The following is a 16692-nucleotide window of genomic DNA, read 5'->3' as shown; positions in this document are numbered from 1 at the left end:
TCACACTGGTTTTGGCCTTTTAATGGGTACTGGACAAACTGGAAAATTGGTCTTGAAAGTTCATCCATCCATCTATTTCCTACCGCTTATTCCCTTTGGGGTCGCGGGGGGCGCCGGTGCCTATCTCAGCTACAATCGGGCGGAAGGCGGGGTACACCTTGGACAAGTCGCCACCTCATTACAGGGCCAACACAGATAGACGGACAACATTCACACACTAGGGCCAATGTAGTGTTGCCAATCAACCTATCCCCAGGTGCATGTCTTTGGAAGTGGGAGGAACCCACACATTCACGGGGAGGACGGACATGCAAACTCCACACAGAAAGATCCCGAGCCCGGGATTGAACCCAGGACAACTCATGACCTTCGTACTGTGAGGCAGACTCACTAACCCCTCTGCCACCGTGAAGCCCGGTCTTGAAAGTCCTTAATAATAGATAATAATAAGTCCTTGTGAACGGCTTCCTGACGCCATTGTGTGGGTTGCATGAATCATTACCTGAGGACATCGCTTCGCACAGGTTTGACTCTTTATTTTGCACTAAAAGTCGCTCGCAGTGTCAGTCGCTCGCTCTTTCAGTGCATCCTTCTCTGCTCGCGCCGGTCTCCTTTTCAGTCGCCCGTCTTCCTGTGCTGGTCTTTGTCGCTCCGTGGCTCTCCGTGGTTCTCGCTCGTCTGATCGCTCGTCTGGTCTTTCGTCTGATCGTTCCTCTCTCTCCTTCTCCTTCTGCCACGATTGCTCCTCCTTCTCCCCTTTTATACAGTAGGAGGAGATGCACCGATTGAGAGCAGGTGTGTGTATTACGCACCTGGTTCCGATCGCTGCAGCGCCGCTCCGTTCCGCTGCATACTCCGCCTCCTGGCCGCCATCTTGAGTAGGACCACGGTTTGTCCTACCCCGCTGTCGGCCCGCCGGCTCCGCCTCTCCACAATCTTAATATACTCCAGCTCGTAAACTTACAATAAAACATGCTTTTATTTCGTGAAAGAACAATATTGCGGCCGTATTTGACGCACTCTGCTCCTAAATTTCTGCAGTGTTTCGTGACCAGCAGGCACTATAACACGCACTCCAGGTAAAAATAAACGTAAAAAAATTAAAAATACACAGAACGACTAAAGAAATGAGACCCTGCCCCAAGTGGAGGAGTTCAAGTACCTAGGAGTCTTGTTCACGAGTGAGGGAAGAGTGGATCGTGAGATCGACAGGCGGATCGGTGCGGCGTCTTCAGTAATGCGGACGTTGTACCGATCCGTTGTGGTGAAGAAGGAGCTGAGCCGGAAGGCAAAGCGCTCAATTTACCGGTCGATCTACGTTCCCATCCTCACCTATGGTCATGAGCTTTGGGTCATGACCGAAAGGATAAGATCACGGGTACAAGCGGCCGAAATGAGTTTCCTCCGCCGTGTGGCGGGGCTCTCCCTTAGAGATAGGGTGAGAAGCTTTGCCATCCGGGAGGAACTCAAAGTAAAGCTGCTGCTCCTTCACATCAAGAGGAGCCAGATGAGGTGGTTCGGGCATCTGGTCAGGATGCCACCCGAATGCCTCCCTAGGGAGGTGTTTAGGGCATGTCTAACCGGTAGGAGGCCACGGGGAAGACCCAGGACACGTTGGGAAGACTATGTCTCCCGGCTGGCCTGGGAACGCCTCGGGATCCCCCGGGAAGAGCTAAACGAAGTGGCTGGGGAGAGGGAAGTCTGGGTTTCCCTGCTTAGGCTGTTGCCCCCGCGACCCGACCTCGGATAAACGGAAGATGATGGATGGATGGATGGACTAAAGAAATGACTTACTAGCCTAATTTTGCCAAAAATCTTCATTAGCTGTGGACCAACAAACACGGAGAAATTCTGACTTTTGTGTGAAGTATGTTAACTGTGGTGGCTGCCTCCAATGTATTTGTAATCTCTGTCGGTATCTCTCATTAATTATTACTCTAACTGATCTTTCTTTTTTCTATCATGCTAAGTGAATAAGTGTACTTTTGTAGTTATTTCCCCATATTTCTGCACAATAACTCAGATATGGTAACACTGGCAAGCAGTAGAGAATATGGAGTGATTTTTTAATCCAGAACATACCGTATTTTCCGGACCATAGGACGCACTGGATTATAAATTGCACTGCCGATAAATGGTCATTTTTCAATAATTTTTTCATCTATAAATCAGACCAGATTATAGGGCGCATTAAAAGAGTCATTAATTTATTTATTTTTTCTAAATTGAAAACGCTTTCTTGTGGTCTACATAACATGTAATGGTGGTTCTTTGGTCAAAATGTTGCATTAATTATTTGTAACAGATCATCTTCAAACCGCTTTCTGACAGTCGCTTCCGGACGCGCCGTTTGGTGGGCGGTCTTATTTACGTGGCTCACCTTCAACAGCGTCTTTTCTCTGTCGTCTTTGTTGTAGCGGTGTAGCGTGCAAGGACGGGAGTGGAACAAGTGTCAAAAGATGGACCTAACTGTTTTAATGACATTCAGACTTTATTTAAATCAATGACAGAGCAGCACCTCCTTATCCGGAAACTCTAAAAACTAAAGTTCCTTGGGTGAATTATGTAAACTCACAACACCGGTATGTTTTAGCGCTTTCATGGCAAGTTTACTGACAGATATAAGTAAGAACTTTACACTACTTTATATTAGAAATGGCAACAGCGGAGAATGAATGTCCCATAACAAGAAGATAGAGAAAAAGAAGAAGCTAATCACCTACGGCGTCGACGCGGACTTGCCCAAGTTTTCAGGTACGCAGATCCCAAATACAGATTAGCAGGTACCAGAACATAAGAAAAGTTGCTTTTGCATAATATTGCGAAACAAAACGCCAGAGAATATGTCTTACTTTATACACACTCCGTAATAATATTTTATTTTATTTGATTTAATTTTTTTTTCCAAGATGGCTCTGCTGTAGTGGCTGCTGTTGGCAAGAGCTCTGTGCTCTTGTGTCAAACTTTTGTGTTTTCCTCTTGTTTTCATGTGTTATTATATTTTTTTGCCTTTTGGGACTGTGTGACAAGGGGTGGCACTTTCGTGACCTCTGTGATGCTTTTTTGGGGACTTCTGGATCTGCCTCCCGGGAGCCTTTTGGCCATGGAGATCAGCTGCTGGGTCTCTGCCACACCGGAGTCTGTTTAGAGGGACTGGAGGAGATGCGGATGAGGGGACAGGACTGTGGAGCTAGCACTGAGCGCCAGGACGGAGAGTCTTCGCGGTGTCTTCGCTGGGTGAGCAGGTGTCGGACACCTCAGTCACCTTGGACGTATCCTCGCTCATCCATGCGGACTGGACACAGGCCGAAAATGGAGTCGGCTGTCTTGGTTGCTTTGTTGGGTCTGCTCCTGTCTCTGGCCATGCTCCCTACACCCCAGCAGACGATGGCGTGGGACACAGCAGAGGCCACCACAGTGGATATGCTTCTTTTACTTTTTTTCATAGCTGTATGTAGAAGTGTCTGGTTGTATCTGCTGCTTTAATGTCTTTAATGTCCTCTGTGTTCTTTGATGTTTGATGGTTCCCTCTTACACACATGGAAGAGGGACGTGTACCATGGCTATGAGTTGTTTTTTTCCCTTGGCCTCAGTCTGCACCCCCACTCCAGGGCCCAGGCTAAGACCGATTTTTTTAATTTAATTTTAATCTTCTACTTTTTTCTCCCCCCACCCCCTTGTTTACCTGTATCTCAACTTTTTTGTAAGGGGCGCTGGAAGCCAGCAGACCCGTCAGCGATCCTGTTCTGTCTCCCCGTAATGTTTTTCTGATCTTGAATGGGATTGTGCTAAAAATTTAAATTTTCCTGAAGGAACTCTCCTGACGGAATAAATAAAGTACTATCTATTCTAATCTAATATAATCTAATAATACTTGTATGTTTAATGCGCTGACAATCCATCAAGCGATGCGGTTTCATAGCTTACCAAAGTCGTACTAAAACATTTTGATAGATTTTTGAACGTTGTGAGTAATATTCTATATTCTAAATGGAACATTTAAAATTTTGGTGTTGTTTACTTGAGACCCATCATAGTGCAGGCTACATGTATCCCTTATGTTTGTGTTCCATCTACTGGTGACACTTATCATTACACCATGTACCAAATAGCTTCGAGTTGGGTAATCTCAACCAAACTTATTCTTTACATTAGGCGCACCGGGTTGTAAGGCGCACTGTCAAGTTAAAAAAAAAAAAAGCAACAATTTTAAGTGTGCCTTATATTCTGAAAAATATGGTATATTGCTTTATTCATTAGTGCAGGGGTGCCCACACTTTTTCTGCAGGCGAGCTACTTTTCAATTGACCAACTCGAGGGGATCTACCTCATTTATATATATCATTTATATTTATTTATTTATGAAAGAGACATTTTTGTAAACAAGTTAAATGTGTTTAATGATAATGCAAGCATGTGTAACACATATAGATGTCTTTCTTTCACGAAGACAAGAATATAAGTTGGTGTATTACCTGATTCTGATGACTTGCATTGATTGGAATCAGACAGTAATGATGATAACGCCCACATTTTCAAATGGAGAAAAAAAGTTGTCCTTTCTGTACAATACCACATGAAAGTGGTTGGTTTTTGGCATCTAATTCATCCAGCTTCCATACACTTTACAAGAAAAACATTGGCGGCAAATTCCGTAGCTTGCTTGATTGACATTCACGGCACCCGAGGGTCTTGTGAGATGACGCTGGCTGCTGCCAGTTCATTATTATGAAAAAATGACAGAGAGGAGGGCGAGAAACACTTTTTATTTCAACAGACTTTCGCGCCGTCCCTTCCGTCAAAACTCTAAAGGCCGACTGCACATTTCCTATTTTCACAATAAAAGCCCTGCTTCATGCTGCCTGCGCTAACAAAATAAGAGTCTCGGAAAGCTGGCGTGCACAAGTGATGTGCACGCCAGCTTTCTGAGGGATCGCTTGTGCACGCCAGTTTTCCGAGACTCTGTATTTAGTTAGCGCAGGCAGCATGAAGCAGGGCTTTTATTGTGAAGATAGGAAATGTGCAGTCGGCCTTTAGAGTTTTGACGGAAGGTACGGCGCGAGAGTCTGTTGAAATAAAAAGTGTTTCTCGCCTTCCTCCCGGTCATATTTTCATAATAATGATCTTGCAGCAGCCAGCGTCATCTCACAAGACCCTCCGGTACCGTGAATGTCATTTAAGTGACGTCTTGGTGAAGATTGATGATCACTAATTTTTAGGTCTATTTTTTTTAAAAGCGTGGCTGGAGATCGACTGACACACCCCCCGCGGTCGACTGGTAGCTCGCGATCGACATAATGGGCACCCCTGCATTAGTGACACTTTATGTTTTATATTTTTTCTGAGATTTTCAGTTGATTTTCTCAACTAATGCTACACCCAAAATGTAGTTTATTTTACTCTTCCATTGTCTGTCTATTTGTATTTGTGTTTGACTCTCTATTCTACTGTTAGCGGTAATACTGGAAACATTTCTTATTGTACATTCAAACTTAACACAATTACAGTAAGCCCTCATTGCACGACTGATTGACCAGATGTGTAAAACTAAAGCATTTGCAGGTCACAAACATTCTGCCATTGCTTGATAAGACAGAGAGTTCTAGAAACATTAGACATTTCTTTTTTTTTACCTGCTCGCTGCTGAACCTCTCGGGAAAGCGTAGTCACGCAATTGTACCATTTTCACTCTTCATGCAATTCCTACTTCATCTTTAATTCACAGTCATGACAATTATTAATCACTCTCTGCAAGCTGCTGTTTTCCCTATACACGGCATGCCTCACTGCACTGGGCTCTTTGCAAAAAACATCTTTGATGCAGCAGCACGGTGTTTTTGTGTAAAGTCGCTGGAATATTTTAACTGAATTTGAGATTTAATTTAATATACACAATATGACATGGTGTAGAACAGGGGTAGGGAACGTATGGCTCGTGAGCCAGATGTGGCTCTTTTGATGACTGCATCTGGCTCTCGGATAAATCTGAGCTGACACTGCTTAACACAATAAGTAATGAATAATTCCACTTGTAATCACAGTGTTAAAATAACGTTAAAATTATAAAAATGCTTGTGCATTTGAATCCATCCATCCTTTTTTTTTACCGCACTTGTTCAAGAAGTTGCCTTAAGGGTAAGAAATAATTTATTTATTATTGGTTAGTGTAGGGCTTGCCCTCCTGGGGGTTCTTCAGATCCCCAAGCACCGACATGAGAGCCTGTTTCAGGGTTACAATATTGTTTTATTTTTCAATAAGTCTCTCAGTTGCTTTCCAGCAATTGTCTTTTTCTCTTTCGTTCTCGCTCGCACTCTGGCTCCAGCCACAACCCCGTCTCTCCTCCTGGCTGTTGCTTATAAACAGAGCGACAGGTGATTAGATAACAAGGCTCAGGTGGGCCATTTATGCACCTGTTGCTGATTTCGAGGCCGGTCCTGGCAACACCCCGCTTCGCTGCAGGCCCACAGGCCACGCCCCCTCCTAAATTAGCTCCAGAATAACAACGTTATTACAAAGAATAAGAGACCTATTATAGTCTAGAAATGTTGGTCTTACGTAAAAATGCACACTTTTAGTTGTGGTCAGTGTTAAAAATATATCATATGGCTCTTACGTAAATACATTTTAAAATATTTGGCTTCTTGGCTCTCTCAGCCAAAAAGGTTCCCGACCCCTGGTGTAGAATTTGGCTCACACTCCATTTGGGACTGTGCATATCTACTTGAACTTCATGAGTAAAACCCATTGTCTTCCTGCTCCTAATAATAGCTGACACAAGCCTTATTTTGAGATAATTTGCATTTTTATTTGTTCAATGTTCATCTTTTAAGCTGCAAGTGACAAAAAAGAAAAAAAACTCAGAAAGTTGTCATAAGAGACAATCATTTAAAACAAAACTTAAATTGTATTTTAATGTTTTCATAAAATTAACAGTATCTGTGCAAAATTAATCTTTCATGTATTAGAATCCTTTCAGTGCTGCAAAAAGTGTTTATTCTGAACTGTGGGATATTAAATATGTTCAAATATAATAAATATTCAGATTTCTTTATTAATACTTCTTAACTCAACTACTTAATCTTTTCACCTTTTGTGTCATTTTTCACCTTTTGTGTCATTTTCAGATTTAAAACAGTCCGTGTCTATTTCCAATTATGGAACGCGAATCCCAAAAAATAAACGAGGACCGTTTTTAGATTTTTATTATTTATGGCAGATTTTAAAACAAAAAAGGGTTGATTTTCATTAAAATATTGCTATAAAATTGGATTTTGTGCTTTTTACTATTATTGATTTTTTTTTTCAGATAAACACAAAAATCGAATATATTCATCCAGAATGCAAAAAAATTGTGGTTATTTGTGTGATGACAAATTGAACCGGAAGCAGTATTTTAGCTTTAGTTTTTAGCAGAATAGTAACATTTTTGTTCAGCAGGAGTCCTATTGTCCTTTTCAAAAGTGTCATTAAATAGTTGTCCCAATTTGGTTTCAGAAATGAAATTAGAAAAAAATGGCCCGAAATGTGGTTTTTGATTTGCATTTAAGATTTGGAAATAGAATGAACGGAAGGTACACAGACCGAAAACAAATCACAGAAGTGTTTTTATTAAATGTATTTAACGTTTAAACATTTACAGATGCGGGATCTCCTAAAATGTTAATATGATGCACAATGTTTTGATTCAACGGGTTCTAATTTAAGCCAGTTAAAGGCTTTGGGAGTTTTTGCATTTATTATTTTGATTATGGCGTGAACCAGAAGCTTGCAATATCAACATTTTTGACTGTTTGAAAAACAAAAAATTAAATTGTAAAATTAGTTGTGATCATAATCAAAATTATAAAATAATAGTCATTATTTTTGATAGTTCTCTGTGTGTAGTGACTCTTCAGAACATGGGTGCCCAAAGCCAAAGGGAAATTATGCCAACGGATCGCGGCCCAAACATGGCGATTTTAAGCATACATCAGCACCATAAATTGGGAGTTGTGTGCACCTCTGTTATATAATCCAAGACTTTGACCTTTAGAAATACTTCAAATAGATTACACTTTTCAAAATCTTAATTGAGATGTGCCTGTATTATTTAGTTTTATTTAATTGCACATTTTTAATACAGTGATACAGTTTCTCAGCTGTGGTCCGTACGAGCCGCAGCGGTACTCAGTTGGAAGAAGTCAGAAGCTAAAATCATAGAGGAGTTTCTTAAGCGCAAAAATTATGACGAACGTGGTGAAGCTATATTTTCATTTTCACTTTATTCTTATTGACACTTTAATTAAGAAACATAATCTTTGTTAATTTAGTTCATAAATTTGATGATGTCCAATTATTTGAGTCCCTTTTCATGCAGTATATATTTTTTTGTGCTTATTTTTCTAATAAGCCTGAACTAAACCGAAGTTTGTAAATAATATTATTTGTGATTAACAGATTGGTTTCATTTGAAAAGTTTGCAAACTGTAAGTAGGTTAGATATAATTATTGAATCTGATTAAAATCAAGAGAAAGATTACTTATTCAGTGTTAATATATCAGTGGGCTCTAAGCCCCTCTGTAGTGGAAAGGTTGGGCCCCGAGGTCAAAAAGGTTAAGAACCCTTGATTTATAGTATATTATCTCCATCCATCCATCCATTTTCTACCGCTTATTCCCTTTTGGGGTCGCGGGGGGCGCTGGCGCCTATCTCAGCTACAATCGGGCGGAAGGCAGGGTACACCCTGGACAAGTCGCCATCTCATCACAGTATATTATCTCTTTAAATATATGTATATATATATATATATATATATATATATATATATATATATATATATATATATATATATATATATATATATATATATATCCATCCATTTTCTACCGCTTATTCCCTTTTGGGGTCGCGGGGGGCGCTGGCGCCTATCTCAGCTACAATCGGGCGGAAGGCGGGGTACACCCTGGACAAGTCGCCACCTCATCGCAGGGCCAACAGAGATAGACAGACAACATTATATATATATATACAGGTGTATATTTAAAATATTATTGGCTTTTTAAAGAATACTTGCTTGTTTTTAATTGCGCCTGAGACAATGACCAAAAGGGGGCGATAGACTCACATCAATGGATTATGGCTTGTGGAGGGTGACTATTGGGGTCAAAAACAATAAAATGGGAAGAAACAACTGCTTTAATATAAATTGAATCAATATAAAATACCTAAATAATACACTGCAAAATAAAAACACATTTAATTACACATACAATAGACTGATTGCTGTCATAAAAAGTATGCTTGAAAAAATAAAAAATGAATAGTTGACACGTTTAATAGAAAATGCAGTCATATGACTTGCACTCATTCCATTTAACGCACTTTTATTTTTCTCTTCATGTGCAAAACCGGAGTCTTCAACATCTTTTCCAAACCCATGTACGGTACACATACTACTTCCACTTTCTGTGGTACCTTTTTTATTGCTTAATTTCCTCGTTTTTTTCCCACCACAAACCTTTTGATAAAATAAAATAAAATAAAATAAAATATGGCAGGATTGTCAGCTAATGAATTAAAACACTCGTCACAATCAAAGGCACTAGAAGTTATATTGTTTTCCTGCTCAAGCTTAACATATTTTTGCATCGATGCACTGAATTATGTTTACGTCGAACAAACATTTGGTAACATAAGCAAGGTATTGACAAGAATTTACAAAAGAACAGTGTCAGGGGACACTGTAGCAAAAATACTGTATAGAAGCTATTTACAGTATTAGGTTGAGCGCCGTTGCGGTTCTGATAGTGAAGCCGTGTCTTTATCAAAGGATTCCATCCATTTTTTACCGCTTGTCCCTTTCGGGGTCGCGGGTATCGAGAGATTATTTACCATAAAAAATCCTATAGGCACATTCTGTCCTTGTTTGGCGAATCTGCTTTGGGCGTCCAACCAAGCCCGAGGAAGGAGAAACAGCCATTAATCACGGCCGATACGTTTTAATGACATCCTTGATGGGCCTCCTGCATATCGGGCAACATGGGTTGATCTGCCGCTTGAGTTTCAGTCCGCAATCGTTGCACAGACACATGTGGCCGCAGGTGTAAATGACAGTGTCCACTTCCTGGTCGAAACAAATGGTGCATTCCCCGTTTTTGTCAGAAGGAGGCAACTCTGAGCTGGGAGAGACCGGAGGGCTGAGAGGGGAGCTGGGAGCAGTCACTGCATGGGAGGAGAACAAAAGATATCGTTTTGTCATTTTTGGAAAGGTTACAGTATGAGTCAGACTTAAGTCGCTACTGCAGTGCAAAAAAAAAAAAAAACATGTAACTTTGCAAATGTGGGTTCAGACATCTTCTACTCTGCATAGCATCAGACAAGAACAGATGGCGATTTGTTTTTCCTCACCCAGTGAGGATTCAGAAGAGGATCTGTTGACACTGAGGGCCAGGTCGGAATCACTGTCTTCTGGACTGTTGCTCTGAGAACTTCCCGTAGAAGTGGAGGGAGGACTGGGCTGCTGTGTTCCTGGGTCAAAAAGATAAAGACACAAATGAGAAGGTGCATATTTTACCCGGTCTAATTGATGCACTGCCGGCCTTGAACTGTTCCCTGTGCTCATGCTGGTTATCTCTTAACGTTTTGAGGGAGGGCCTTTTATTTATTTTCTTTCAGGCAAATTATGTTGGGAGTTGAGGGAATGAGATGGAAAGATAGGACTGACTGTGTAGTTAACAATACTTCTGCCAAGCACCAAGTAGGAGGATGTGTTTTGGATCGCATTTTGTTGACTGCCGGATTAATTTTCAAGAGCAAAATATACAGAGAGAACTTGCTATTAAAATTTCAGTCAACCGGAAGCTACGGGTCTATGTCACATTTGTCAAACTCAAGGCCTGAGGTCCAGATCTGGCCCACCACGTCATTTTAGGTGGACCGTGACGTTACTCAATGTAGTTCATCACTTCATTTACGTCATTCACGTTAATTGTTGTGGTCCACCACATAATTTAAAGTAGTCCACCACGTCATTCAATGTGGTCTCCCACATCATTTGAAGTAGTCCACCATGTCATTCAATGTGGTCTCCCACATCATTTAAAGTAGTCCACCATGTTTTCAATGTGGTCTCCCACATCATTTAAAGTAGTCCACCACGTCATTCAATGTGGTCTCCCACATCATTTAAAGTAGTCCACCATGTCATTCAATTTGGTTTCCCATATAATTTAAAGTAGTCCACCACGTCATTCAATGTGTTCTCCGACATCACTTGAAGTAGTCCACCACGTTATTTAATGTGGTCTTCCATATAATTTAAAGTAGTCCACCACGTTATTTAATGTGGTCTCCCACATCATTTAAAGTAGTCCACCACGTCATTCAATGTGGTCTCCCACATCATTTAAAGTAGTCCACCATGTTTTCAATGTGGTCTCCCACATCATTTAAAGTAGTCCACCACGTCATTCAATGTGTTCTCCGACATCACTTGAAGTAGTCCACCACGTTATTTAATGTGGTCTTCCATATAATTTAAAGTAGTCCACCACGTTATTTAATGTGGTCTCCCACATCATTTAAAGTAGTCCACCACGTCATTCAATGTGGTCTCCCACATCATTTAAAGTAGTCCACCATGTTTTCAATGTGGTCTCTCACATCATTTAAAGTAGTCCACCACGTCATTCAATGTGTTTTCTGACATCATTTGAAGTAGTCCACCACGTCATTCAATGTGGTCTTCCATATAATTTAAAGTAGTCCACCACGTCATTCAATGTGTTCTCCGACATCACTTGAAGTAGTCCACCACGTTATTTAATGTGGTCTTCCATATAATTTAAAGTAGTCCACCACGTTATTTAATGTGGTCTCCCACATCATTTAAAGTAGTCCACCACGTCATTCAATGTGGTCTCCCACATCATTTAAAGTAGTCCACCATGTTTTCAATGTGGTCTCCCACATCATTTAAAGTAGTCCACCACGTCATTCAATGTGTTCTCCGACATCACTTGAAGTAGTCCACCACGTTATTTAATGTGGTCTTCCATATAATTTAAAGTAGTCCACCACGTTATTTAATGTGGTCTCCCACATCATTTAAAGTAGTCCACCACGTCATTCAATGTGGTCTCCCACATCATTTAAAGTAGTCCACCATGTTTTCAATGTGGTCTCTCACATCATTTAAAGTAGTCCACCACGTCATTCAATGTGTTTTCTGACATCATTTGAAGTAGTCCACCACGTCATTCAATGTGGTCTTCCATATAATTTAAAGTAGTCCACCACGTCATTCAATGTGTTCTCCCATATAATTTAAAGTAGTCCACCACGTCGTTCAATGTGGTCTTCCATATCATTTATTGATGTGGGAACATCATTTAAAGTAGTCCACCATGTCATTAAAATGTGGTCTCCCACATAATTTAAAGTAGTCCACCATGTCATTCAATGTGTTCTCCCACATCATTTAAAGTAGTCCACCACGTCATTCAATGTGGTCTCCCACATCATTTAAAGTAGTCCACCATGTCATTCAATTTGGTTTCCCATATAATTTAAAGTAGTCCACCACGTCATTCAATGTGTTCTCCGACATCACTTGAAGTAGTCCACCACGTTATTTAATGTGGTCTTCCATATAATTTAAAGTAGTCCACCACGTTATTTAATGTGGTCTCCCACATCATTTAAAGTAGTCCACCACGTCATTCAATGTGGTCTCCCACATCATTTAAAGTAGTCCACCATGTTTTCAATGTGGTCTCCCACATCATTTAAAGTAGTCCACCACGTCATTCAATGTGTTCTCCGACATCACTTGAAGTAGTCCACCACGTTATTTAATGTGGTCTTCCATATAATTTAAAGTAGTCCACCACGTTATTTAATGTGGTCTCCCACATCATTTAAAGTAGTCCACCACGTCATTCAATGTGGTCTCCCACATCATTTAAAGTAGTCCACCATGTTTTCAATGTGGTCTCTCACATCATTTAAAGTAGTCCACCACGTCATTCAATGTGTTTTCTGACATCATTTGAAGTAGTCCACCACGTCATTCAATGTGGTCTTCCATATAATTTAAAGTAGTCCACCACGTCATTCAATGTGTTCTCCGACATCACTTGAAGTAGTCCACCACGTTATTTAATGTGGTCTTCCATATAATTTAAAGTAGTCCACCACGTTATTTAATGTGGTCTCCCACATCATTTAAAGTAGTCCACCACGTCATTCAATGTGGTCTCCCACATCATTTAAAGTAGTCCACCATGTTTTCAATGTGGTCTCCCACATCATTTAAAGTAGTCCACCACGTCATTCAATGTGTTCTCCGACATCACTTGAAGTAGTCCACCACGTTATTTAATGTGGTCTTCCATATAATTTAAAGTAGTCCACCACGTTATTTAATGTGGTCTCCCACATCATTTAAAGTAGTCCACCACGTCATTCAATGTGGTCTCCCACATCATTTAAAGTAGTCCACCATGTTTTCAATGTGGTCTCTCACATCATTTAAAGTAGTCCACCACGTCATTCAATGTGTTTTCTGACATCATTTGAAGTAGTCCACCACGTCATTCAATGTGGTCTTCCATATAATTTAAAGTAGTCCACCACGTCATTCAATGTGTTCTCCCATATAATTTAAAGTAGTCCACCACGTCGTTCAATGTGGTCTTCCATATCATTTATTGATGTGGGAACATCATTTAAAGTAGTCCACCATGTCATTAAAATGTGGTCTCCCACATAATTTAAAGTAGTCCACCATGTCATTCAATGTGTTCTCCCACATCATTTAAAGTAGTCCACCACGTCATTCAATGTGGTCTCCCACATCATTTAAAGTAGTCCACCACGTCATTCAATGTGGTCTCCCACATCATTTAAAGTAGTCCACCACGTCATTCAATGTGGTCTCCCACATCATTTAAAGTAGTCCACCACGTCATTAAATGTGGTCTCCTACATCATTTAAAGTAGTCCACCACATCATTCAATGTGTTCTCCGACATCATTTGAAGTAGTCCACCATGTTATTCAATGTGGTCTCCCACATCATTTAAAGTAGTCCACCACGTCATTCAATGTGGTCTCCCACATCATTTAAAGTAGTCCACCACGTCATTCAATGTGGTCTCCCACATCATTTAAAGTAGTCCACCATGTTTTCAATGTGGTTTCCCACATCATTTAAAGTAGTCCACCACGTCATTCAATGTGTTTTCTGACATCATTTGAAGTAGTCCACCACGTCATTCAATGTGGTCTCCCACATCATTTAAAGTAGTCCACCACGTCATTCAATGTGGTCTCCCACATCATTTAAAGTAGTCCACCATGTTTTCAATGTGGTCTCTCACATCATTTAAAGTAGTCCACCACGTCATTCAATGTGTTTTCTGACATCATTTGAAGTAGTCCACCACGTCATTCAATGTGGTCTTCCATATAATTTAAAGTAGTCCACCACGTCATTCAATGTGTTCTCCCATATAATTTAAAGTAGTCCACCACGTCGTTCAATGTGGTCTTCCATATCATTTATTGATGTGGGAACATCATTTAAAGTAGTCCACCATGTCATTAAAATGTGGTCTCCCACATCATTTAAAGTAGTCCACCATGTCATTCAATGTGTTCTCCCACATCATTTAAAGTAGTCCACCACGTCATTCAATGTGGTCTCCCACATCATTTAAAGTAGTCCACCACGTCATTCAATGTGGTCTCCCACATCATTTAAAGTAGTCCACCACGTCATTCAATGTGGTCTCCCACATCATTTAAAGTAGTCCACCACGTCATTAAATGTGGTCTCCTACATCATTTAAAGTAGTCCACCACATCATTCAATGTGTTCTCCGACATCATTTGAAGTAGTCCACCATGTTATTCAATGTGGTCTCCCACATCATTTAAAGTAGTCCACCACGTCATTCAATGTGGTCTCCCACATCATTTAAAGTAGTCCACCACGTCATTCAATGTGGTCTCCCACATCATTTAAAGTAGTCCACCATGTTTTCAATGTGGTTTCCCACATCATTTAAAGTAGTCCACCACGTCATTCAATGTGTTTTCTGACATCATTTGAAGTAGTCCACCACGTCATTCAATGTGGTCTCCCACATCATTTAAAGTAGTCCACCATGTTTTCAATGTGGTCTCCCATATAATTTAAAGTAGTCCACCACGTCATTCAATGTGTTCTCCCATATAATTTAAAGTAGTCCACCACGTCATTCAATGTGGTCTTCCATATAATTTAAAGTAGTCCACCACGTCGTTCAATGTGGTCTTCCATATCATTTATTGATGTGGGAACATCATTTAAAGTAGTCCACCATGTCATTCAATGTATTCTCCGACATCATTTAAAGTAGTCCACCACGTTATTCAATGTGGTCTTCCTTATCATTTATTGATGTGGGAATATCATTTGAAGTAGTCCACCACGTTATTCAATGTGGTCTCCCACATCATTTAAAGTAGTCCACCACGTCGTTCAATGTGGTCTCCCACATCATTTAAAGTAGTCCACCACGTTATTCAATGTGGTCTTCCATATCATTTATTGATGTGGGAACATCATTTAAAGTAGTCCACCACGTCATTTAATGTGGTCTCCCACATCATTTAAAGTAGTCCACCACGTTATTCAATGTGGTCTCCCACATCATTTAAAGTAGTCCACCACGTTATTCAATGTGGTCTTCCATATCATTTATTGATGTGGGAACATCATTTAAAGTAGTCCACCACGTCATTTAATGTGGTCTCCCACATCATTTAAAGTAGTCCACCACGTCATTCAATGTGGTCTCCCACATCATTTAAAGTAGTCCACCACGTTATTCAATGTGGTCTCCCACATCATTTAAAGTAGTCCACCACGTTATTCAATGTGGTCTCCCACATCATTTGAAGTAGTCCACCACGTTATTCAATGTGGTCTCCCACATCATTTGAAGTATTCCACCACGTCATTCAATGTGGTCTTCCATATAATTTAAAGTAGTCCACCATGTCATTCAATGTGGTCTCCCACATCATTTGAAGTAGTCCACCACGTCATTCATTGTGGTCTCCCACATCATTTGAAGTAGTCCACCACGTCATTCAATGTGGTCTCCCACATCATTTGAAGTAGTCCACCACGTCATTCATTGTGGTCTCCCACATCATTTGAAGTAGTCCACCACGTCATTCAATGTGGTCTCCCACATCATTTAAAGTAGTCCACCATGTTTTCAATGTGGTCTCCCACATCATTTAAAGTAGTCCACCACGTCATTCAATGTGTTTTCTGACATTTGAAGTAGTCCACCACGTTATTCAATGTGGTCTTCCATATAATTTAAAGTAGTCCACCACGTCATTCAATGTGGTCTCCCACATCATTTAAAGTAGTCCACCAAGTTTTCAATGTGGTTTCCCACATCATTTAAAGTAGTCCACCACGTCATTCAATGTGTTTTCTGACATCATTTGAAGTAGTCCACCACGTCATTCAATGTGGTCTCCCACATCATTTAAAGTAGTCCACCACGTCATTCAATGTGTTTTCTGACATCATTTGAAGTAGTCCACCACGTCATTCAATGTGGTCTCCCACATCATTTAAAGTAGTCCACCACGTCATTCAATGTGGTCTCCCACATCATTTAAAGTAGTCCACCATGTTTTCAAT

The 16692-nt window shown here is 40.5% G+C and overlaps 1 protein-coding gene across 2 annotated transcripts in view; it reads right to left on the bottom strand.

Moving 5' to 3' along the window:
* Window positions 1-9162: 9162 nt before the first annotated feature.
* neurl1b (neuralized E3 ubiquitin protein ligase 1B) overlaps window positions 9163-16692 on the bottom strand; it is a 160124-nt gene continuing 152594 nt past the window's right edge. For both annotated transcript variants that reach the window (XM_061901979.1, XM_061901980.1), the window contains exons 5-6: window positions 10389-10508; window positions 9163-10202 (exon numbers count right to left, since the gene is read on the bottom strand). In XM_061901979.1, coding sequence (XP_061757963.1) covers window positions 9964-10202; window positions 10389-10508 — 359 coding nt within the window. In that variant the 3' untranslated portion in view covers window positions 9163-9963. The remainder of the gene's footprint in view (window positions 10203-10388; window positions 10509-16692) is intronic.

This window comes from Nerophis ophidion, linkage group LG05, assembly GCF_033978795.1.
Source record: "Nerophis ophidion isolate RoL-2023_Sa linkage group LG05, RoL_Noph_v1.0, whole genome shotgun sequence".
Taxonomy (NCBI): domain Eukaryota; kingdom Metazoa; phylum Chordata; class Actinopteri; order Syngnathiformes; family Syngnathidae; genus Nerophis; species Nerophis ophidion.
The sequence above is the reverse complement of the archived record's forward strand: the minus strand, read 5'-3'. Positions and strand labels throughout refer to the sequence as shown.